This window comes from Phoenix dactylifera, chromosome 16, assembly GCF_009389715.1.
Source record: "Phoenix dactylifera cultivar Barhee BC4 chromosome 16, palm_55x_up_171113_PBpolish2nd_filt_p, whole genome shotgun sequence".
Taxonomy (NCBI): domain Eukaryota; kingdom Viridiplantae; phylum Streptophyta; class Magnoliopsida; order Arecales; family Arecaceae; genus Phoenix; species Phoenix dactylifera.
The window spans coordinates 11,385,101-11,411,030 of NC_052407.1; the positions used below are offsets into that span (position 1 = coordinate 11,385,101).

At 43.7% G+C, this 25,930-nt stretch overlaps 1 protein-coding gene across 4 annotated transcripts; it reads left to right on the forward strand.

Annotated features, from left to right (window-relative positions):
* The first annotated feature begins 15,683 nt into the window (after nucleotides 1-15,683).
* Nucleotides 15,684-24,279, forward strand: LOC103705719 (nuclear transcription factor Y subunit A-10-like). Of its 4 annotated transcripts, none has more exons than XM_008789546.4 (6): nucleotides 15,684-15,773; nucleotides 16,562-16,952; nucleotides 19,332-19,447; nucleotides 19,577-19,645; nucleotides 22,865-23,005; nucleotides 23,345-24,279. In XM_008789546.4, exons 2-6 carry the CDS (start codon nucleotides 16,661-16,663, stop codon nucleotides 23,744-23,746), a joined length of 1,020 nt encoding a protein of 339 aa, XP_008787768.2. In that variant the 5' UTR covers nucleotides 15,684-15,773; nucleotides 16,562-16,660; the 3' UTR covers nucleotides 23,747-24,279. The 4 variants fall into 4 exon arrangements, with proteins under 4 accessions (XP_008787768.2, XP_008787769.2, XP_008787767.2 ...); XM_008789547.4 differs by lacking the exon at nucleotides 15,684-15,773 and adding an exon at nucleotides 15,780-15,960; XM_008789545.4 differs by lacking the exon at nucleotides 15,684-15,773 and adding an exon at nucleotides 15,780-15,901.
* Nucleotides 24,280-25,930: the final 1,651 nt, after the last annotated feature.

The following is a 25,930-nucleotide window of genomic DNA, read 5'->3' on the forward strand; positions in this document are numbered from 1 at the left end:
TCGAGGACGTCGGCAGAGAAATCCAGAAGCAGAATAGATAATGTAAAAAACATTAAATAAATGGGTACCTTGTACCGTGTGCGTCTTTGCGCCGAGGCGACTGAAGACGCTTCTCTGCTCGGACTCCGTTCTTCGAGGACGTCGGCAGAGAAATCCAGAAGCAGAATAGATAATGTAAAAAAATATTAAATAAATGGGTACCTTGTACCGTGTGCGTCCTTGCGCCGAGGCGACTGAAGACGCTTCTCTGCTCGGACTCCGTTCTTCGAGGACGTCGGCAGAGAAATCCAGAAGCAGAATAGATAATGTAAAAAATATGAAATAAATGGGTACCTTGTACCGTGTGCGTCCTTGCGCCGAGGCGACTGAAGACGCTTCTCTGCTCGGACTCCGTTCTTCGAGGACGTCGGCAGAGAAATCCAGTAATAGGTAATGTAATGTAAAGACATTTAATAAATAGGTACCTTGTACCATGTGCGTCCTGGCGCCGAGGCGACTGAAGACGCTTCTCTGCTCGGACTCCGTTCTTGGAGGGCGTCGACAGAGAAATCCAATAATAGGTAATGTAATGTAAAGACATTTAATAAATAGGTACCTTGTACCGTATGCGTCCTTGCGCCGAGGCGACTGAAGACGCTTCTCTGCTCGGACTCCGCTCTTCGAGGACGTCGGCAGAGAAATCCAGAAGCAGAATAGATAATGTAAAAAACATTAAATAAATGGGTACCTTGTACCGTGTGCGTCCTTGCGCCGAGGCGACTGAAGACGCTTCTCTGCTCGGACTCCGTTCTTCGAGGACGTCGGCAGAGAAATCCAGAAGCAGAATAGATAATGTAAAAAACATTAAATAAATGGGTACCTTGTACCGTGTGCGTCCTTGCGCCGAGGCGACTGAAGACGCTTCTCTGCTCGGACTCCATTCTTCGAGGACGTCGGCAGAGAAATCCAGAAGCAGAATAGATAATGTAAAAAACATTAAATAAATGGGTACCTTGTACCGTGTGCGTCCTTGCGCCGAGGCGACTGAAGACGCCTCTCTGCTCGGACTCCGTTCTTGGAGGGCGTCGACAGAGAAATCCAAAAGAGGAAAGAACGAGCCAAGCTCGTTGGTTGAAGCTGGTAAAGAATGAGCCGAGCTCATTTGGCCAATAAAGACAACATCCCAACGTATCGGGGCATCCCGACGTCTCGAGGCATCCCGGCCGAGGTCGGGGTAGGAGCACGAGCCGAGCTCGTCCGGTCAGAGGACCGCTACTCAACAAATGGAGCACGAGCCGAGCTCGTCCGGTCAGAGGACCGCTACTCAATAGTCGATGGAGCACGAGCCGAGCTCGTCCGGTCAGAGAGGACCGCTACTCAATAGTCGATGGAGCACGAGCTGAGCTCGTCCGGTCAGAGAAGACCGCTACTCAATAGTCGATGGAGCACGAGCCGAGCTCGTCCGGTCAGGGAGGACCGCTACTCAATAGTCGATGGAGCACGAGCCGAGCTCGTCCGGTCAGAGGACCGCTACTCAATAATCGATGGAGCACGAGCCGAGCTCGTCCGGTCAGAGAGGACCGCTACTCAATAGTCGATGGAGCACGAGCCGAGCTCGTCCGATCAGGGAGGACCGCTACTCAATAGTCGATGGAGCACGAGCCGAGCTCGTCCGGTCAGAGAGGACCGCTACTCAATAGTCGATGGAGCACGAGCCGAGCTCGTCCGATCAGGGAGGACCGCTACTCAATAGTCGATGGAGCACGAGCCGAGCTCGTCCGGTCAGAGGACCGCTACTCAATAGTCGATGGAGCACGAGCCGAGCTCGTCCGGTCAGAGGACCGCTACTCAATAATCGATGGAGCACGAGCCGAGCTCGTCCGGTCAGAGAGGACCGCTACTCAATAGTCGATGGAGCACGAGCCGAGCTCGTCCGGTCAGGGAGGACCGCTACTCAATAGTCGATGGAGCACGAGCCGAGCTCGTCCGGTCAGAGGACCGCTACTCAATAGTCGATGGAGCACGAGCCGAGCTCGTCCGGTCAGAGAGGACCGCTACTCAATAGTCGATGGAGCACGAGCCGAGCTCGTCCGGTCAGGGAGGACCGCTACTCAATAGTCGATGGAGCACGAGCCGAGCTCGTCCGGTCAGAGGACCGCTACTCAATAATCGATGGAGCACGAGCCGAGCTCGTCCGGTCAGAGAGGACCGCTACTCAATAGTCGATGGAGCACGAGCCGAGCTCGTCCGGTCAGGGAGGACCGCTGCTCAATAGTCGATGGAGCACGAGCCGAGCTCGTCCGGTCAGAGGACCGCTACTCAATAGTCGATGGAGCACGAGCCGAGCTCGTCTGGTCAGAGAGGACCGCTACTCAATAGTCGATGGAGCACGAGCCGAGCTCGTCCCGGTCAGGGAGGACCGCTACTCAATAGTCGATGGAGCACGAGCCGAGCTCGTCCGGTCAGGGAGGACCGCTACTCAATAGTCGATGGAGCACGAGCCGAGCTCGTCCGGTCAGAGAGGACCGCTACTCAATAATCGATGGAGCACGAGCCGAGCTCGTCCGGTCAGAGAGGACCGCTACTCATGTCTCGACGCCTCGAGCTTCCCGGTAACCGGGGCATCCCGACGTCTCGGGGCATCCTGACCGTGGCCAGGGTAGAAGAACGAGCCGGGCTCGTTGATGGAGAGCGCACCACAAACTCATGGACATCTTTAGGGAGTCCACGCAGGTACTCCATCATCCCGAGGTATCAGGGCATCCCAACCGTGGTTAGGGAAGAAGAATAAACCTGATGCCATGAGATAATCAAGAAAATTGGTGAGCTCGGAATAAGTTCGCAAACCATCGGTTTATCGTGAAATGAAATTCATAGAGTGAAATTCATAGAATGAAATTTAATGGTTGAATAATGAGGGACCCCTTAGGGTTCTACTGGTGGTACACGCGGAGATTTTCAGAGCTCCAGCTCCGCGGAATGGGAGTCCCATCTAGAGACTCCAATTGATAAGCTCCGGGTCGGCGAATGCGCGTGACTCGGTATGGTCCTTCCCAATTCGGGGCCAGCTTCCCTCGCTCAGTTGGTCGGGAGGTTTCAGCTCTTCTTAGGACAAGGTCCCCTGGTCTGAAAGATTTGACTTTGACCCTGGCGTTGTAGTACTGAGCTGTCTTTTGTTGGTACCTCGCCATACGCACTCGGGCGACCTCCCTTGTTTCCTCGATCAGGTCGAGGTTGCCTCTGAGCTGCGAAGAGTTGGAGCTAGCATCGTGGTGCTCGACTCTTGGAGAGGGGAGCCCAATCTCTAGTGGAATGACGGCCTCCGTCCCATATGTCAGGTTGAAGGGAGTCTCGCCGGTGGGGACGCGGAACGTAGTCCGGTAAGCCCACAGGACATTATATAGGTCTTCGACCCATTGTCCTTTGGATTTGTCGAGCCTGGTTTTGAGACCCTGCAAAATAGTACGATTTGTTACCTCGGTTTCTCCGTTTGTCTGAGGATGCGCGACCGAGGTGAAGCGGTGGTCAATGCCAAGCTCGGAGCAGAACTCTCTGAAATGGATGTTGTCGAACTGGCGACCGTTGTCAGAGATAAGGATGCGGAGGAGCCCAAATCTGCAAATGATGGATTTCCAAACGAAATCCCGCATCTTCTGCTCGGTGATCCGGGCGAGGGGCTCAGCTTCCACCCACTTAGTGAAGTAGTCGATGGAGACGACCAGGAACTTCCTTTGCCCGGTGGCCAGAGGAAATGGCCCGAGGATGTCAATTCCCCACTGGGCAAAAGGCCAAGGGGAGCTGATAGAAATCAAAGGAGCCGAGGGCCGGCGCTGAACATTGGCGTTCCTTTGGCACCGGTCGCATCTTTGGACGAAATCCATAGCATCCTTCTGGAGTGTCGGCCAATAATATCCTTGGCGCAGAATTTTATGGGCCAAGGCTCGTCCTCCCAGATGGTTTCCACAAATTCCTTCGTGGACTTCGCGCAGGGCATAATTAGCTTCCGTTGGGCGAAGGCATCTGAGAAGGGGAGAGGTGAAGGATTTCCGATAGAGCTTTCCCTCGTATAGTATGTATCGGGTGGCGAGGCGCTTGATTCGGCGAGCCTCTCGTACATCAGCAGGGAGGATTTCGTCTTGCAGATAGCTGATGAGTCCATCCATCCAGCTTGGCTCGAGCTCGGTGCAGAGGGTCTGCTCGGGCTCGTCTGTGCTGGGCTTTTGGAGATATTCCAGGACTGCCTCTTTGGGAAGCTCGCTCATGCGAGAGGACGCCAGCTTTGATAGCTGGTCGGCCCTGAGATTCTCCGACCTGGCAATATGTTGAATGTGAAAAGAGTCCAAGGTCGAGGCGAGATCCCGTACCTTCTGGAGATACTTCTGCATGGTCGGGTCTCTGGCTTCGAAGTCGCCCACAATTTGGTTGACGACGAGCTGAGAATCACTGAAGGCCTTCAAGTCCTTCACTCCTAGCTCTTTGGCTAGCTTAAGCCCGGCGACGAGCGCTTCATACTCCGCCATGTTATTGGAAGTAGGAAACTCGAGGCGCAGGGCCTGCTCGGCGACCACCCCCTCCGGGCTGGTGAGAATAAATTCTGCTCCACTACCCCCCGAGTTTGAAGAGCCATCGACATGTAGAGCCCATGTAAAACTCGGGGTCCGCTCCAGCGGTGGCTCAGGTTCAGGCTCGACCTCATCTGGTATGGTGCACTCGGCTATAAAGTCTGCGAGTGCTTGTGCTTTGATCGCCTGTCTGGGCCGGTACTCAATGTCGAATTCTCCGAGCTCAATGGCCCATTTAGTGATCCGACCGGCACGATCTGATCTCTGCAGGATCTGCTTGATCGGCTGGTCAGTCAGCACAGCCACTATGTGAACTTGGAAGTAGGGTCGGAGCCTCCGAGCTGAGATGACCAAAGCATAGGCGGTCTTCTCAAGCTTGGAGTATCGGGTCTCAGCATCCCTTAAGACCCGGCTGGTGTAATACACCGGTTTCTGAAGTTTGCCCTCCTCTCGGACCAAGACCAAGCTTACCGCAACAGGGGAGACAGCTAAATACAAGTAGAGGAGCTCACCCTGTTGAGGCTTCGTGAGTAGGGGAGGGGAAGCCAGCAGGTGCTTGAGCTCTTCAAAAGATTGCTGGCACTCGTCCGACCACAAAAAGTTCTTCGGCTTCTTGAGGGCTGCAAAGAATGGAAGGCAGCGCTCGGCTGAGCGGGAGATAAACCTCCCGAGGGCTGCCACTCGGCCCGTGAGCCGCTGTACCTCCTTGACCGTTCTGGGAGGCGTCATCCTTTGGAGGGCTCGGATCTTCTCTGGATTGGCCTCGATTCCTCGTTGTGTAATGATGAAGCCGAGGAATTTGCCGGAGGTGACCCCGAATGCACATTTAGCTGGGTTGAGCTTCATCTGGTATTTTCGGAGTGTGGAGAATGCTTCGTTGAGGTCGGCTATGTGGTCTTGCGCCGCCTTGCTTTTCACCAGCATGTCATCCACGTAGACCTCCATGTTTCGGCCTATTTGGTCTTTGAAGATCCGGCTGACCAGCCTTTGATAAGTCGCCCCGGCATTTTTTAGACCGAATGGCATCACTTTGTAGCAGTAGGTTCCCCCGTCGGTGATGAAGGCTGTCTTTTCCTCGTCTTCTGGCGCCATGCGGATCTGGTTATATCCGGGAAAAGGCGTCCATGAATGCCAGCAGCTCGTGACCCGAGGTGGAGTCCACGAGCTGGTCGATGCTGGGAAGTGGAAAGCTGTCCTTCGGGCAGACTTTATTCAGGTCGGTGTAGTCCACGCACATACGCCACTTTCCGCTAGCTTTTTTGACGAGGACCACATTGGCGAGCCATTTCGAGTAGGATATCTCCCGGATGAAGCCGGCTTCAAGGAGCTTGCCGACCTCCTCGGCTGCTGCTCGTTGTCGTTCAGGGGCGGCGCCTCGCTTCTTTTGTCGCACGGGCTTGCAGGTCGGCTTCACCTGAAGCCGGTGGACCATGACCTCCGGGTCTATCCCCGGCATGTCTACAGGCGACCAGGCGAAGACATCCATATTGTCCCGTAGGAAGTCGACGAGGCGACTCCTCTCGTTTTCGCCAAGGCCAGAGCCGATCTGCACGGTTAGCTCGGGAAAGTTCTCTCGTAAGGGAACTTGAATTAACAACTCACCAGGCTCTACCCGCTCTTTCTGGGGGTTGACCCGTGCCTCCATAACTTCAGTTGAGGGCTGGTCAGTCGTTGGGGCGGGCACCTCGGCTGGTCGTTTTGCCTTGTGGGTCGCTAGGTAGCATCGCCTTGCCACCATTTGGTCCCCTCGGACTTCACCGACTCCCTGGCTGGTGGGGAATCGCATCAGCAGGTGGTGAGTTGAGACCGCTGCTCGGAGGGCGTTGAGTCCTGGCCTTCCAAGGATGGCGTTGTAAACCGAGGGCAGGCGTATCACAAGGAAACTCATACCCACGGTACTTTCACGAGGGGCGAGCCCGGCTGTGACCAGAAGGTCGATCTCGCCCTCTACTGGGACTGAATCCCCAGTGAATCCAACTAGCGGAGCATTCATCCTCCGTAGCTGTTCTTTTGTCATCCCCATTTTACAATAAGCATCAAAATACAAAACATTCGCCGAGCTTCCATTATCAACCAGGATGCGTTTTACATCAAATTTATTTATGATCATGGAGATGACCATGGCATCATCATGGGGAGTTTCGACTCCTTCTAGATCGTCATCTGAGAAGGAGATGGCTTCAGAGGTGCGCGGGCGCTTCGAGGAGGCTCCTTCCCCTGAGGCTTCCCCAGCCGAGGTCCCCCCTCGGATAGTGTTGATGACGCCGGCGATGGGCCTGTTGGCATTGGAACCTTCAGGCTGTGCTGCTCCTTCGGCTGGCTTCTTCCCTTCACGCCGGCCTTGCACAAACCGATCGAGCACCCCTCGGCGAATGAGTGCTTCGATCTCATTTCGGAGCTGATAACAATCCTCGGTATCATGGCCGTGATCCCGGTGAAAACGGCAATACTTCCGGAAATCATGCCGGATTCTGGTGTCTGGCTTTGGAGGGGGGAGCCGGATGCAATCCCGATTCTCAATCTCCATGAGGATTTCAGCCTGAGGAGCATTGAGGGGAGTATACTTTTCATACCTCCCTTCAGGTGCACGGGCCTGCAGTGGGAACCTCGGGCGGAGTGACCTCTGCTGCGGCGGTCCTCTCAACCGGGGTGGACTCTTCGGGCGGGGCGGATTCTTAGCTCGTCGTGGAGACGGGCTTCTGGGTCGGCCGCGTTCCTTGTGGCGCCTCTTCTTGGGGTTCTGCTCGGTCCCGCCCCGCCTGACGGCCACGGCTTTCTCAGCCTTGGCATACTTCCGGGCCCGAGCGAACATTTCTATAAGGTCCGCTGGGAAATTCTTCTCAATCGAGAAGAGGAATCTGTAGGACCGGGCTCCAGTCTTCAGCGCCGACATGGCGATTGACTGGTCAAGCTCCCGGACTTCCCATGTTGCGGCGGTGAACCGGTCCAAGTACTCCTTGAAGGATTCTCCCTCCTTTTGTTTGATGTCAAGGAGGGAGTCAGATGTCCGCCGCTGGGGCTGGCTGGCGGCAAAGTTGCCAGCAAATTGTCTGCCGAGCTGCTCAAAGGAAGAGACAGTACTCGGCTTCAGCCCGGTAAACCAAAGCCGGGCTGGCCCTCGGAGTGTCGCCGGGAAAGCTTTGCACATCATGGCCTCCGAGGCTCCTTGTAGGGCCATTAAGACCCGGTAACTCTCCAGGTGGTCCAGGGAATCAGCCTTGCCGTTGTCTCCAGAGGGAGGCCTGGACTTGGGAGTCCTGGCCTCGAAGGGGAAGTCCGCTTGTAGGAGGCTCCGGTTGAGCTGGAGCTGGAGGAGACGGTGCCGTTGGGATGCCCCTGGGTTGCAAGCTTTGGACAGCGGTAGCCAAGGCTTGCACTTGTTGCACCAGGGCATCAAACTGCTCCGGCCGGACTTGAGGGGTTGACTCGGCCGGAGGTGGTGAGTTTCGGACGGAATACTCAGGACTGGGTGGTGGACGTCGAGAGGCGTTGGAAGCCCCTTTGCTTCTTAGCTTCATGGCAGCGAACTCGGGCCCTTTCTCTAGCGCCAACTGTTGCTGGAAATTGGACCCGGGGGCCGCCGCGAAGCCGGGGAAGGAGGGGCTTCCGCTGCTGTAGGAGGCGGGCGGCGGTGCGCCGGCCGGCTGCGTCCTCCGCTGCGGGGGGTGTGCAAGTCCTGCAAGGAAAACCGGTGGCCGGGCTCCCCGGCGCCGGCCCTCCGATGCCTAAGTCAGAGGGGGCAAGTATGTGGAGAGAGCAGGGAAGAGAGTATATGGAGAAGACAGCAAGAACATTTGGATAAGATAAAGAAGACGAAGAGGATGATGTCCTCAATTGCGTCTGTGCTTCCCGGAGGGTTCAGTCCCGGGGATCTATTTTTGTTTCCGTTTTTCTCTCTCCTCACTTGGTTCTCCCAGGTTCCCTTTTATAGGGGGGGATTACGTTACCTGGGAGGTAATCGGGGGATTTGTCCCTGTCTGTGATAATTGGGCACGATTTGGCCCATTTATGGCGTAGTGGAGAACGGGGCCGAATCAGACCGGAACCAGGGAGTTGTCACGGTCGATCGGACCTGTTGGAGTGGTTGAACCGCCGGCCGTAGCGGGCCTGGGGTCTATGGATGGTAAGTGCATTTATTACCGAATGAACCGGCGGCCAGGTAGAGCCATACGCTCTGATGGTTCAGTGATCCGGAGATCGTCTTGGGCCGTGTTCATTAAATGCCTGAGTGTATCGGAGACTTGAGGGAGTCTCATGCATTAATGGCAGGTTGTGCCGAACGCCTGCGGAGATCTTATGCCTTGATGGCTTGGAGATAGTGGCAGGTCGCAAGCCGTAGGAGTTGTCAAGTCCCTTGGACTTTAGGCGGGGGTTGAACATTTGGTAAAGGCATCGGTTCGGCAAGGGTGCCGAGCCTAGCTGATCGCCCAATGGGGCGCCCTGTGGCGGGGCTGCTTTGAGTACTCCTGGTCGGCGCCCTTTAGGCGAGCACCTTCTAGCAGAGCGCCTCGGCGCTGTCTTTGGTCGGCACTTTCTAACCGAGCAGCTTATTTTGGTTGGGCACCTCTTGGCGCGCACTCTGGTCGGCGCCTTCTAGTCGAGCGCCTTCCTGGTCGGCATCCTTTGGCCGAGCAGCTTTCTGGTCGGCGATCTTTGGCCGAGCAGCTCTCCGTTCGGCACTCTTTGGCCGAGCAACTTTCCGGCTGGCGCTCTTCGGCCGAGCGCCTCCATGAATGTATGGCTTGGGGTTCTTCCCCCAACAAATCACATCTTCAATCATTAGATCTTCCGCAATTGCATCTTCCATGTTTTCATTGATGGCCAGATCTTCCATGGTTACACTCTTTTTGGAATTCTTGATTGTTAGTAGTAGGCAGTTGGGACTACTGATTTTTCCCATCATGATTGAATCATTCATCATAATCCTCTTTGATATTTGCACTGCATCAGAGACCTGTGGTTTTTATTTTTTTTAATGACCTAATCATGGTCACTCTGTCATACTGATCATGAGGATTTCTATTATTAACTGAATCTGATGCCAAATAATTTTGGCTCTTAGTAACAATAACATGGATAACTGCAACCTTTTCTGATATCTCCAAACAACTTAATTGCCAGTTCTTGCAAGTTTGCAAGTTGTTGATGAATTGAATTTAATCATGCCTCCAATTGATTACATTTAGTGATGCTGAGCTTCTCTTTTGGCTTGCGAGTCAGGGCCATGGACATGATTAATGCTCTAATATCATTGATAAGAACCCAATTCCTATATATGTGATAAATCATATAAAAATTAAAATAGAGAAAATAAATAGAAGCAGTGATATTTGATCGATTCAAGTGAATCGGTCTTCAAAAACCTTTTAGTTAACTATACTAAATTAGTCGCTTGCCTCCTTAGCCTATAAGGTATACATGCTTATATACTAAGATGACTAATAAGAAATGACTTGATTCTAATAATACTAGAAAAACTAAAGCCAAAGTGAGTTTACTGTTATTTTTCTTCCATTTTCTGAAATAAAGATAAGTGCTCAACTAATCATCTTTTTTTAAATGCATTTGCAACGTGAAATACTTGAAAAGCACCTCCTTAAATTTGATTAGAAACCTCAACCATAAAAGAAAAAAATAAAACCATAGAGACATCCCTCCAAATTTGGGTTATTTATGCTTAGATCCTAAAATTTTAAAAGTGTCGCTTAACCACCAAAACTTCCAATTTGTTGCAATGTAGTCTTGTTGTCTATTTTATTACAAAATGTTATCACGTGAGGGTCATCTGATAACCAAACTTTTGTAAAATTTCAAAATTGCTTTTCTCGCTAACTTAGCAAGGATTCTTAGTTTGGCAAGAATTAAAAGGTTGAGAACGAGAATCATATGGACGGAGCACTTTGAGAGCTATGCAAGCGGATGAATGATAAATGACCAAGTGTTTTGAAATCTAGGTAGGCATATGGATGACAGACAACAATTGGCTTTGAGATATGTGCAGGGGATGAATAATAAAGATAGAGTGCTTTGAAATCTGTGTAGGTGGATGAATAATAGCGGATGGAGCACTTTGAGATCTATACAGAAGAAAAGATAATAAAGGATAAATTGCTTTAAGATCTGTGTAGACAGGTGAATGACAGGATGGAGTGTTTTGAGAGAAGATGGATGAAAGGTAAATGATTGGGTCTTTTAAGATCTATATGAGTGGATGCTTGAATGATAAAAGATGGAGTGCTTTGAGATTTATATAGGTGGATAGATGAGAGAAGATGGAGCACTTTGAGATCTATGCATGCGGATGGATGATAGAAGATGCAGCATTTTAAAATCTGTGCAAGTGAATGAATGACAGGGGATAGCATGCTTATGAATAATAGATATGGAGTGCTTCGAGATTCGTATAGGCAAATGGATGACAGATGGAGCGCTTATGAATGACAGATGGAGGCAAATGTTAATGATCTATGCAAACTTATGAATAATAGAGACGGAGTGCTTCAAGATTCGTGGAGGCAAATGGATGGCAGATGGAGCGCTTTGAGATCTGTGCAGATGGATAAATAACCAAGGATGGAGAGCTTTTAAATCTATGCAACCGGATGGATGGTAGAGGATGGGGTGCTTTGTGATATGCAGGTAGATGGATGATAGAGGATAGAGCGCTTTGAGATATGCATAGATGGATGGATGATAGAGGATGGTGTGCTTTAAGATATGTGCAGATGGATGAATAACAGAGAGTAGAGCGCTTGGAGAACGCGTGAAAGCCGCGATCCACATGGACAGCCTGACCACACTGGAATAAAAATAAAGTTCTAATAGCTATTGAAATTTTGAAATTTTTTGGGATCCAAGTATAATCAGCCCAAACTCCAAGAAGTTTCTTTGTAATTTTCCAAAGAAGAAATAGGCTGCAAAATGGACACATATCTTTCTTTGCCTTCTACCCATAGATTGATTTCATGAGATCAGCTAATAAATGGCCATTAGGAAAAAAGCAGAGAGAGTATCAGCTAATTATGATTCTTTGCATGCAGGTCTGCCTGACCTCATTCTGCCCGTCCTGCATGCGGCTTGCGTTTGCGGCCGCTCTCTAATTCATTCGTCAGCATCATCATGCCACCTCTGCATGATGTGGATCCCAACACCACATAGAACCCATAGCAAGCACACCACCTTAAGACCCTCCCTTTTTTTCTTCCATGGCTCAGCATTCCACTTGGACGCATCCCAAGGGCTGTGTCAATGCGCATCAACTCATTGCGTAATGACACTTGGAACAGATCATCCTCAATTACCCATGCTTTAACAAGCTTATATTTTAACTCATATACTTTATATGTACATCCTTATCTCCTATTTTTCTATTGACAACGTCATACAATCCCGCATGAGATAGGGAAGGATCCTTTTGATTCTTAAGTACTCATGGGTCCATCCATCTAAATATCTGAATTTTTTTTTTGGTTCTAGACTTGTGGTGCACCAGATTGCTGGATTAAATGCTTATTATTCTCGTTAGGTTACATCTTTTGTTATTGTATATATAAATGAATATATTCCAAAAGCATTGTTCGGCCTCGAGAGGCAAGCACCAAACAAAGATGGGTGTATTTCCAGAAGATGGAAAAGTGTCTATAAGCATAAATCAATATGTGGATAGTGGAGACATAAAAGGTAGAAAAATTATATCTTGCACCATGCACACCATATAGACGTGCGCCACACCAATCATCGAGATGCATTTCTAGGGGTCTCATTCATCATACACTCATCTCGATGATTGGTCCACAGAAATCTGTCTCGATGATTGGTATGGCATATAGCCACATTGATGCATGTGGTGCAGGATATTGGAAGTGTCAATAGACATATATAGCGATATGCATAGTGAAGACATACAGTGTGAACTATTCAATGCGCATCAACTCATTGCATAACAACACTTGGAACATATCATCCTCAATTAGGCATGCATTAACAAGCTTATATTTTAACTACCCTCTCGTATATTTTATATGTACGTCCTTATGTCCTATTTTTTCGTTTATAGCATCATATTATCCCGCATCGGGTAGGAAAGGACTATTTTTTATGCTTAAATACTCATGAGTCCATCCATCTAAATATCCTGATTTTTTTCAGTTAGACTACCATGATATTAGTCTCGCATTAGAAGTAGTAGGAATCCTTGTGGTGCACGATGAAATGATTATTATTCTCATTAGGTTACAACTTTTTTTATTATACATGTAAATGAATATATTCTCAAGTATTGTGAGGCGATATCTTTGTGGAAGATGGAAGTGTCTATGTACATATATGGACATGTGGATCATGGACCCATACAGGGTGAGATGTTTTGGCCATATTCTTTTGAAAATAAAATTGTATTTGGACAAGTCAGTGCTATAAAAGACTATAGTTATAGTCATCTATATATGGAAAGCTAAGTTATAAAAAGCAATAGGTACTGTTTCTCAAAAGAAAATCAGAAGGTGTTTTTATAGGAAAAGGCTAAAGAGATGGTTGGGATGAGGCATGATAACAAAAAAAGTGTGGGAAGACTAGGGAAGGAAGAAAGTAAACTAGTAAGTAGGTGTGCTTGAACAGGACAAGGCAGGGTGGGGTTCACCAACCGGTCAGCGGTATCCACTATCCACCACTGTTTGCTTTGAAGTCCTGATGGGGAGGAATCATGCTCTTCTACATTTGCAAAACCAAAAGGGATCAGTAAATGGCAGACACCTCAGTGAAACCTTTCTGAGCTCTTATCATGTCATGCTCTGTCTTCATAGCACATGAGAGCAGTTCCTGCATGGCTTTCTACCAATTACTTCATCCAGTGGTAGACACATGAACTGTCTTCCTTCTGATGTCTCCTCTTGTGCACCAACTGACTGCTTGGATTATCAATAGAAAATCCCATATATGGATGGAGCAAGTCATTGATCATAGTTAAAGCTAAAGCTAGATGCTTATTAGATTGAAATTGAAAATTTTATAGAAGAATCACAATTAGTTTATTGTTTGCAACTACTACTTTCTTAAAAAAAAATTGGCAAGTGCTCAATGTCTTTTAATCATTAGATGAAAATGCACTTGGTCCATATATGCTAGTGTATCTGTCCATGCTCTCAATTTAATGGTTAACAGACATGTGCGGCATATTTTTAAACTTTCTACAAGCAATATTAAAAATTCAGGCAAATTTTTTACATCAGTTTTATACAAATTTGTAAATTGATCTTAGAAACTTGCCCAATTCCTATTATAAAATTGTGCAACTATTCAAAGGGCATGTAGACCAACATCGTATTATAAAAGATGTTACATAGTTCTATAATAAAGATTTCATGCGTTGGAAGATCAAAAGTATAGATCTATCTTTAGATATTGAGAGATAATATTGCTAAAATATTTGGAATGATTTTTAACACTGTTCATATAAAATTTTAAATATAAGTTTTGAAATTTGTTTTAACTATTGCAGTTAACCAAGGATACTTTCATTCAATACTAAGAAATTTTTTTATCATTTAAAAATATTTTTTTAGAATTAAGACAGATGAGTACTAGCCATGCATAGAGGTGAGGGTACGACCGAATCCCACTCTCTTGTACTAATAGAAGAGACGTTATCAACTTGTCCAGTTATATGCTTAGAAAAATAAATGCATTGATGTTGTAAGTAGTAAGAGTAGCTATATTTTCTATTTTAACGAAATTCTCCAATGGATTTGATAGAATAAGAATTTTGTGAAAAAAGGTGATCAAAACTGGTTGAAAATATCAAAAGTCTTGTCCAATAAATTTGTTATCTGCCCCATTATTCCTATTTTTATAAAGTTCTCTAAAGATATAATAGAATAAGTGTTATATAAAAATATAACTAAAACTAGTTAAAATAGCAAAAGTGTTGTTGAATAAATTTTAGTATTTGGTTCTAGGATAAAGGGGTTTTAATGCAAGAAAGGCTCCTTTAACCTATTTTTTCGCTTTAACTCTCCAAACACCAAAAAAACAACTAATTTATACCAAGGATGAAATGAATATTTTCAAAAATTTGTAAACTTACTTTTCCACTTCTCTGTAGTAAAGTATTCTATATTACAAGATGGAGAGTGTTGGAAGTTAGTTGATCTATTACTTTCACTTAACTTACTCCAAAACTAGATGTAGCCTTGGTAATTGAATGCTTTGACTTGTCAACCAACCCCAACCCATGCCAAGATGCACCACACGTGCATGCAAACACATCCATTTTATTACTCCAACAACCTACGGCCAAATTCCATTCTTTAGATTTTGTTAGTTGCCTTGGAATAACATGTTTCACAATTCTGTTCATGGACATCAGACACAAATAAAGAATTAGCTAACTGAAAATATAAACTGTACTGACTTCACAAACTGTTCTCTTGTTGCGATTTGTTCAAATATCAATTTGTGTTGTGATAACTAATATGGAAGCAACATGAGCTTTTTAATTAGTTTATGTACTACTATAGGTAGTAAGTTAGTTTCAATTGTACGATTCCATTATATCAATAAAATTATGATAAATCTTATGAAATGATGGAAAGTCCAAGATATGTTGCTAAGAAAAGAAGCAAGAAAAATTTCTCTATCGCTAGAACTACAATAATTATTTAAAGAAATGAAATAATCAAGTCGAGGAATGGGTTCCGATCTTTTTAGTTTTTTATTTTGAGGGTCTCCGGTGATAGCTAATGCGGGATAGTTGGAACAAGATTTGATGGCTAAATTATAAATAATGGTCGAGCCATTAAGAAACCCTTTGGACTGCATTAGATCCAAACTTATTGGATCCACACAATCTCTTTTATAATTCAACCCTCCCCAAGTGAAAGGTATAAAACAACAGTAAAAAGATCAAATGAGACAAAGACAAGGAAGGCATCATAGGAGGTTGCACTGTGGGGATGGTGAAGTCAGTTGCCTTGTAATGGAAGCAGTCATGGGTTTGCCTTGTTTGGCCATTTACCTCCCTAGATTAATCAAGCCCTAATAGATTAATCCCAACTTGTTTGCCCATTAAAATATTTGTCCCACTAAAGGGAAGGGGGAAAGGTGATTAAAAAAACGAAGCAAAAGCAAAGAAATGAGAGGTGGGTAAGGCATGGCATTAAGAAGCGTCCGGAAATTTCACTGGCTTTAGGGCATGAAAACCTCTCCACATTGGCTGCCCTCTCCTGTCTCAGCTCGGTAAGCATATACCCACGCCTCTCTCAACTCCTCCCCCACTCTCTCTCTTCTAGTCCGACAATTGGTCTCTCTGTCTTCTTCTCTCCTTATGGGTCCGGAGTTCGCGAGGTGCCTCTATGCGGTAGAATGTGAGTGATGTCTCCCTTCTCTTCGCTGCTTTTTTCTCCTCTGTCGGGCTCAATCCTTGGTATTTCTCTCTCTCTCTCTTTACTCGGTGCTTTACCAAGCCCTGCTTTTATGGCGAAGTTTTTGTTCCTTCCCTCATTTTAGAAGGGGAAAATACTTTCTCATGTATGGGTTTTATTGAGATTTTACAGTGACTTCTTATAGCTCTTCGTATTTCTCATTGGTTTTGTATTTATTTTTTTTGGAAAGACTGGAACTTGATAGTCGAGTGTCTTGAATTTTGGTATATGGATCCCAATCTCCAGTTGGAAAAAGGTTTCTTGCAAAGAAAAATCGAGTTTTGAGGGGAAAGATTGCTCCTTTCTTGAGAAAGATGGCTGCGTGGTTTTAATCTCGCTGTCCTTTAGATGTTTGTGCTGCTGGATCTTCCTTGGTTTTGCTCCTGCTTTTCCGTTTACTTACTTTGGTCTCGGTGTTTCAGTTCATTCATTCAGGATTTTATGGGGACTTTCTAAATTTCCCATTTTTTTATGGGGGTTTAGATTTGGGGCATCAATTTCACAAGGGATTTGTTTGCGTATATGCCCATGAGATCATCTTTGTCGTCAGTCATCATCTAGTATGTCATGTTATTCCTTTTGATGCAAATATTTGGATTGCAGGTGAGTGTTGAAGCAGCTGGGCATGAAATACCTTTGGAGTTAGGCCTTGGTGAGAGAAGAGGATTAGCTTTAGATCTCATCTTTTTAGGTGTGGTGTGAATGACCATGATGCAGACCGCAGTTGCCTTCAAAAATCATGGAGGACTTTGCCAGAATTCTGTCACTCAGCCATCCCAGGCTACCCTGATGCCTTGGTGGATTGGATCTCAACCATGCTATGGGGAACCTTTTGGCCAACTGAAGCCTTTCACTGAGGACCATCCTAACGGAGAGGGCCAGTTACCAGCTGCTCCCCGACAAATGCATCATGCTGTAGACCCAAGGCCAGTGCTAGGGCCGGCTGTCCCAGATAAAGGGGGAGATGGCATGACTAAATTCTTGATACTTCCAGGTGATATTTCCTTCACCTCTAACGCTAGTCACCATCTTGTGCCATTTCCAAAATGAAGCAAGAACCGTTTATGCTTGTTCTCTTCCACTGGTTATTTTGTAATTAGTCTCAACGTAGACCATTATTATTATTCCGTGGTCCTAGAATAAAACAAATGTCCATCACTATATTGGTTGTATTCATGATTTTTCCTGAGGTTTCAAGTACGGAACTTGTCGGTGTTATGTTTCACAGTGTGGGGAGTTATAATTTCCTTTATGAAAAAAGTAGAGAAGAGGAGGAAAATAGTCAGCAACTTTCATGAAGTGGTCGATTTACCTTTCACTGAGATAAGAATTTTTAACTCACACACATTCAGAAGCTAAAAGTTTAATCGCAGGGTTTTCTAGGAAATGGTACATAAAAGGACTAGCTCTTTTATTGAAAATGTGATTCCACCTTCTTATATACCCTTGTATTTATTCCTCTTGTAGTTCTTTTTTTCCTCCCTCTCGGTCAATAGACACCTCTTCATCATTTTTTTACATAATAAAGAAAAGAGAACCTTGAAGTCCAGTTCTTTTTCATACAAAAAGAAAAGTTCAGATCTTGAAGCAAGTAGAGATAAAAAGCCCACCAGAAAAGGCAAAAGTGGATCTTAAGATGGAGGAGAAATGATCAACTGATGACTAAATAGGATGAACTCATTACTGCTTCATATTGTTACATCGTGAAAAATAACAAAATTTTACAAATGGGAGGTGGTTATAAGTTTAAGAGGGTGTGAATTAGTAAGACCTAGTATATGATCTATCAATACCAGTTGATGTGAACTAGTAAAAGGAAACCTCATAAATTGTAAAACTTAGCTATTTGCAATGATTCAGAAAGCTTGCCTCGACAGAGAATGTAGCTTTGAGTAAAAAGGATTGACACAAAAAAAAAAAGAGTACATCAACCCAAAGCAAATGCAATATGGTCTGGTGACTCTATATATTAAGCATTCAAATCTTTATTTTAGAAAAATAGCTAAAGAAGTGTTTCTGTAGCATGTAATGCTGGTAGGCATTATACTATTTGCAGTAAGGATAGGTAGGTGGGGGGCTTCAAGCATGGGTTCCGAGATGATGGATTGGTTATGCTTATACCATGATAATAATTAGTTCTTATGGTATTTTGAAAAAAATTAAATTAACTCAAGTTGCCTCAGGATTGTTTCATCAATGACCATTAAAAATATTGGCATATGCATTATTTTTCATTTAAAGATTTGTGTAGACCTTTACGAGAGCTTGTTTAAAAAACCTGTAATGTCTAGCAATCAGAGTAATAAATTAAATCCCAGGAAAAATATGAAAAGCTATGAAGAATTCAGTTAGAATGAACTTAAATGATGGAAAGACTTCCTAAAGGATAAGTTTGTTAAATAACGTAGAAGGCTTCATGGTAGATTAATATTTACGTTCCAGTAGTTGAATGATTGTAACTGATAATGTGAAATTATTTCATCTACTTAGATTTTTGTAGAACATATGACTTGATGAAATTGAAAGTTGCCCTACCTGCAAACGAAGTATTGTCTTAGAAAAGTGACCATATAGAGTGTGATCATTAACTAAATGCATGAAGCCTCCCACATTATTATGTATCATTTAGTCAACTGCTTTTGTATAGTAGAATAATGTTGAAGGCTCAACATCACCTCCTAAGCTCCAGAAGGTCATTTCAGTTTCTTAAATTCCTACTCATGCCTTCCAAACTTTTTGTTTATATCCTACAGTAGTTGGATCCAATAGTCAGTACATAATTTTCTTTCCATTTCACTTGTGAGTCATTCTTGATCATGGTTGCGATTTTTGATCATCATTCCACTGGGCAAGAACTATGGTCAATCTCCCTGGAGCCTGTATTCATATACCCTATACACATTCATGATCTCCTGGATCTCTTTGGCATTTGTTATATCATTAGATTTGATTTCCCTTAATTAATTTGACATTTATCACCACAGTTTTTTCCCATCCATAGCTACTGATAACAGATGTTCACAATTAAAGCTCTAACCTGCTAATTTGAAATTAATTAAGTGATTTCATTTGCTAAAATATAGATTAGGTGGTAAATATGTTGACCTTTTGGATTCTGAATTTGGGCAACAAGATGGACTAGGGTTATAGCACCCTTCATAAAGGCTTTGATAGGAGCAACTATTTGGCACAAAAAAACATGGGATATGGACAAATACATGTAAAAATTGCCAAACATTAAACAAGCAACTTATAAATATAAAGTTACATAGCTTTTGAACATGTTTATTTCTGGAGTCTGCTGTCGACAGCTAGCTAAATGCTAAATGTTTTATGATTTGAACCTTGAACACCTAAAATATTTTTGATTCAGACCTCAAGGACTCAGGAAAAGAGCAGAAGGCTCAGCAACATTCTGCAATCATATCTTTACAGTCATGTTTGCCTGAATATCAAGGTCGTTTTGAACTGGGACTTGGTCAATCTATGGTAGGTTTTTTCATTTTCTATGCCATGGTTACTTGAACACATATAACTTTTTCGACAAGAATTTCATTAATGATTCATCATATGTTATTGTCATTGATTTGTCTTTGATTGCCGAAAATGACATTGTAGGTTTGTTCGAATTATTCTTATGTTGATCAGAGCTATGGCCTGTATGCACCTTATGGAGCTCAAGCAATGGTTGGTTTTTCTTTTCTTTTTCAATGCTTGATTAATTTCTTAAAAGAAAATTCCTTTGGATTTCAAGGGAAAATAGTATTAATGGAGTTGTTTCTGTTGATGTTTTTGGCAAGCTGCCTACAGTAATGTCTGTAAAAACATGCTTTTTGGATCTAATATGGTAATATAGGGTAGGTGGAACTTGAAGAGTTCTGAATTATAATTTTGAGTTCTATAATTAATGAATTTGCAATTGACTGAGAAAGCAGTTTGCTACTTTGCCTCTTTCGCATTGGTGTTGAACTTGAACACTTTGATAAGATGTCTAGCTCTTGTTGTATTTTGAGTAAAACTATTTAGTCTTGTTTTCTTGGTCTTTGCATATGAATCATATGATGTGAGCTACAGTAGTCCCTTTTTTAATTACTTTCCTGTATCTTTATGGCTAGCAGGGTGACTGGTTGTTGTTACATATCATGGTCATAATTATAAATATCAGTGTTATTTCATCTGATTGCATCTGGTTACTGGTACACATGCTAATACAAAATCTGATAATATTTCACTCATCTAATCAGCTTACCTGGTTATTATTGCCCTGGGTATAATATAGTTAAGTTACGGAAAGTCTTCTCCAGTTTATAATTCTGAATATGATGTGCTTTGTTTGATTGGTCAGTCTGTTATAGCTGCTAGCATGGTTTTTCTATAATATAAATAAGGAATCTGAATATGATAGTGGCGGTAGGATTTAGTCATATAATTAAAGTAAATAGGTTGTTAGGTAATCAGATAATTATAAATCACAGAAGGGATAAAATATGAGAGCAATTGCATATACAACAGCCAGTGCAGTGGAGAGAATTAGCTTTATCGTTTTAAAAACAGGACAGCAACTTCTCCTTTTATTCAGTGACTATTGTTTTTTTGCTATTGTTTGTTTTCCTATCCAAGCATCTTGTTGTCCCTTTCCGGAGATCAAAGTTTTTTTTAAGTGGGCTATTAGATAGTCAATCATTTGTGAAATATTCAAGAAATAAGATAGTCTGGAGAATTTCATTGGGGCGTTCATGAGTTCATCGACTAGGACAGAATCATGAGAAAATTCAAAATTCTTGTTGCATAAGAGTGGTTGGATGGAACCAGCACTAACTGATTATGTTGCATACATGAATGCTTCATTAGACATCAATGCAACTTCTGCATTAATTATGTCTTTCCATGAAAATCCTTGCTGTATATGACAAAACTCAAGGAGTGCATCCATTGTTTGACTGCAACCATGTTAGGGAAGTTGTAAACTTCATTGTTGAGTTCCAACATTCTGGACTTATGCATATCATGAGAGCATGCAAGATACTTCTGTCTAGGTTGGTCTCTTTAGTTTTAGTAGCGAACAACTAGAGGCAGTTCTTGATTGGCTTGGCATGGTTCCAGAGTGCTTAGATATCTAGAGTGCTCAAAATAGCTTCACTCCATCATGATGGCATCAAGTCTTGACCTTTAATATCCATGGTGTTCTTGATTGCAGCTCTGTTGCACTTTGGCAAGCAATTCTCAACTTACTACTAAACTTGAATTGTCATCGAGTCAGGTCACCTCTCAAGTCTTAAAATCCAGCTCAAGGGAGTCACCCCAATAGCATAAGGATGATAAGTGGAATCTTTTTATGGCATCGCTTAGTAATTCTTATACATCTTCTTATAATTGATGTTGAACCGTTGAAGGTGCAGTAAAGAGCCTATAAGTATGATCGTGCATATCTTTTTACTCGTTTATAGATAGTAAATTGTACATAATTCATATGATGGTGTGAGAAACTCAAAACTGAACTTCTAACTGTTGGAAATTTGGTCCATTCTAATCATGATTCTAATCTTCATTGCTCATGCCAGCAAGGTAAGGTAGGGAGAAATAGAGGGCTGGTGCAGATAGGGTTGAGGACCCAATTCCCTTCCATTTCTGAAAATTATTGCACTTTATAGCATCATTTACCATTAGATTTAGTGGTAGGTCATGGATGCATAATATCATGACAGGATCTTGTTCATTGTCAAGTTGTCGGGACAGAAGTAATTGCCTATCTGTTGTAATTGGATTAAGTTTTGGGATGGATCTGGTTAGGGGTCCAGTCCATTGACAGGGCTAGCAATGAATTTCTATGCTGGATATGGATGAAGGCATTAGAAATAAATTGGAGGACAAGTCCCAAAGTAGGAAGCAGTGCAAACCAGTGGGCTAAAGAAGGGTCTAGTGAAGACATATAGTATAGTAGGATTAAGAGCATTCTTATTAGAAACAAGTTGGAGAACAAGCCCCAAAGGAGGAAGCCGCGCAAACCAGTCAGCTGAAGAAGGGACTAGTGAAGACACTATAGTATAGTAGGATTAAGATAATTTGCTAGGATAAGATGTTTTATGGGAAAATTGTGGAACAAAAATGTGTTCATCAAATTGGTTGTTGAGAGTTTCATTTTTCTTGGAGTAAGAATCAACTTTACTTTTATTGAAAGACTCAAGCATGCTTTCCTTCCCTGCACTGTCTCATATTCCTCGCCAAGATCAAGTTTCCCTTGCTTGGCATCAGCAAATTTACCTGCTTCATTTAGGAAAAGGTGGTGTTGTTTGAGTTGTGCAAGTGACATTTCTGGAGTTTGGGTTGACTAGATGACAACTAGACAGTGTAAAATAGTTTGACATATGAAAGCTTTTTTATCCGGTGTATCTGGACACGGTTATGAATAATATAAACCCATACAAAAAAGAAATTACTAAATATTATTCTAAAACATACTTGACCTCTTTTAAAAAGGAATAGCATTGCTAAGACGAAAAAGAAAGTATTTACAATTATTTTTATTTTTAATAATGATGAAAAGTTTCATGAATGTATATAATAAAGAGATTTTTTCCCTTTTTTTTTTTTTTTTTTTTTTGGGGGGGGGGGTGCTGGGTGCAGAATCAGGTATTTCTGTTTTATTTTTTTATTCATAACGCATGATCAATGAATATTCGTCGGTCTTTAAGATATTGCATTTTTGCCAATTTTTGAGGTGATGAGTTGTTAGTGCTTGGTTATTATTAAGAGTTGGATCATAGCACATGATCAATGAATATTCTTCAATGTTCAATCTTTAACATATTGCATTTTTACCAATTTTTGAGGTGATGAGTTGTCAGTGCTTGATTATTATTAAGAGTTGGATCATTGTCGATGACTAATGTTCTCGTTGCAATGAAGCATGGGCGCATGCTTTTACCATTGAATATGACTGCCGATGGACCAATCTATGTGAATGCGAAGCAGTTTCACGGTATCCTACGGCGTCGACAGGCTCGTGCTAAGGCAGAGAGAGAGAACAAACTGATCAAAAGCAGGAAGGTATTCATCCACCCTATAATACTTAGATTATTACAGAACTTTCCTCTTTTTTCTCAAACCAATTAGAGTTTAAAAACGTATGTATATGGTAGATTATATAGTCTTGTAGACCAAAATCTGTTTTATAAATTTTTTCTAACATTATTATGGTTCACTTTCCCAAAATGCCCTTTTTTATCTTGTTGTCCTCTCTTTGACCAAATGACTAATCATTGATGGGAGTAGGAATTTTATCTTAGTGAATATTGAATATATTTTCGCAACTTTTTTTTCAGAAAAGCGATCCATCTTTTTGATGGACTAGTGTGATATTCTTGATTTGAGTTTTCATTTCTACAGCCATACCTGCATGAGTCACGTCACCGGCATGCAATGCGCCGGGCAAGGGGCTGCGGCGGTCGCTTTCTTAGCAGAAAAAGGGAAGGCCCTGGACAAAGTGGTAATGTCAATACCGAAGTGAGAGGTAAGGTGCCAGCAGCTCGTCCTTCCACATCTCCAAGTTCTGAAGCCCTGCAGTCTGATAGCGGCAATGTCAACTCAGCCAGTGGTGGCTCAAGCTTTTCAGGATCGGAGGTTACAAGCATGTATGCTCGGGAGGATGATCACCTCCAGTTCATTGAGCATCTTCGTCCGTCTGTTTTCCACCCTCTGTCTAATATGATGGATGGAGAGCATGCTACCAGTATCCACACGAATTGGGCTACAGCAGCTGATGGCTGCTGTGACCTCCTTAAAGTCTGATGATGGTGGTGCTGGGGAGGGGTGGTTGTAAATTTTAGTATTTGCTTCTTTGAGCTGAAGATGCGTACTCAGCTTGAGAGCAATGCTGCAACATGTTAAATCCCCTCCAAATCTTTCAACCAAATGGAAGAGCTGGCTACACTGGTACCCTGCTTGATGAAGCCAGTTCTGGTTCAGGGATCGTCCCTACCGTCATTTGGTTGATTTCTAATGGCAATTCATTCTTGGCTTTTTGGGTCTTTCTCATTGCTCGACGGTTCCTGAAACTCTACCAGTCTTGGGACTGTTGTGACGCTGAAAAGTCCTATCTGTAAAAAATGACTTCTGCAGGGTTCGACCCTATCTGTGCTAGTACTTGGTGAGAATAAGAACCAAACTCTGGAATGGTTTATGTTTGTGAACGTGATATGTCTGGATAAACGGTGTTTTTGGAGTGTTGTGTTTGCTTAAGGTCTGGTGTGCAAATTCTGAATCCTGGACTTGGTTATGTATTGCTCAATTTGTGTGGAAACTAGTTATGTTGTTGGATGTTATTGGCATTCTTCATGGTATGATCATTTACTTTTGAGCTCCGTTAAATCTAGTATGTCTTATTGTTTAAGTTTTGAATATGTTAATTAGGTTAAAGAGGGGATCTAAGCCCAGGATTCATTCCCTATCACCCAAAAATATTCCTAAGATCTCATCATCAAAAGCATTCTGGCTTGGTGACCGGTCAGTTAGTACATTTGGGTCATAACAAGCGGTTCATCACAATCTGGGAACCGTTTAGTGTGCCATATCATGCTTAGAGTGCAATCTAGCATTGATTCAGGCCAAATTAGTAGCCTCTTATCATGGTGATTTCTGACGGAAAAACTGGGTCAGGATCCATTTCTTGTTTGCTAGGACTAGCAGTTCATGTCGATACTTCTTGCCATGGTTGCAGCTCTCTGCTGTCCGACTACATTAAAATGCTATGGTCTGTACCATGAGACTCACTTTCATTTGAAAACTATTGGGAATAGGAACAAAATTACTTCTTTCACTTCTGAAGGAGGTAGCCAACAAGAGAATCGAATTCGTCTTTGTTTAGGGAATCACTTCAAGAGGGTTATCATATTTGATGAGAAAATATCGGAGGTGGTTTGGGCAAGATGGAAGGTTGGCATTGGTTGGAAAATTTCTTGTTCGTACATTTGGGAGGGAGTCTTGTCATCAACTATCCCTAATTTTAAGTGGAAATTGGAGGGGGAATTCCCAACGATTTTCATGGCCAAAGATATAATACCTTCCTGATACATCTTGGAACCGACCTAACCTGATGAAGCAAACCAACCAATAAAAGATTATCATTTACTATAGGCTGATCATTCAAAGCTCACCACGTGGCTAACTTAAAAGGCGCACTGAGAGTCATTTGTATTCCAAACTCTCTCTAGTTGGAAACGGCTCGATTGTGATCGTGAACTGTTTCCAAAGAAATGCGATATTCGAGCAATCCCCATGGCCGAGAAGCGCGGGCACGTTTCACAGATGAGATATGCGGGTTGTTGCCATAATGGCCAATGTACGATCCTGAACTATTTAGAACTATTTAGAGATGAGCTCCGACCTTTGCCTATGTAATGCGTTCTTTGAGGCTCTCTAAGTAAGTTTTCTTTTGATTCTATTACGCTACTTCTCTGCCACTCTTAAGCCTCCTTTTATTCTCCGAGAGTCATATATCTAACTTAGGCATCGAAGAATCTCCTATCGGACACATTTCGATAGGTGGACTTTTTTGTTTTTGTTGTATCAAGTCCAATCCAACATCAGAGTGCTGGTCGGAGCAGCACCTCAGTCATCCAACCCACCACACGGAGGCGCTCAGTATCAGAGCCATCACTGATCGAGAGTAGTGGCCATCAAATCACCATTGCAGAAGCATGTAGCGACCTTATCCGATTATCCTAAACTAGACGGCAAACGAGCCGAGATCTCCAGCAACCTCATCAGCTCAGCACCTTGGTCGGGCCGGTTACCAACAGCAATAGATTGGCACTAGAAAAGGACCTTGATCCCAATTTGTGGTTCTTGTATATTAAAGAATATCTTTTAAATTAGATGTATTATTTCTACATATTTGCTATTTAAGTCATTCTTGTCTTTATATAAATTGGATTGAGTAGGTAAAATTTTATTTGCCAAAAATTCTTTTTGCAA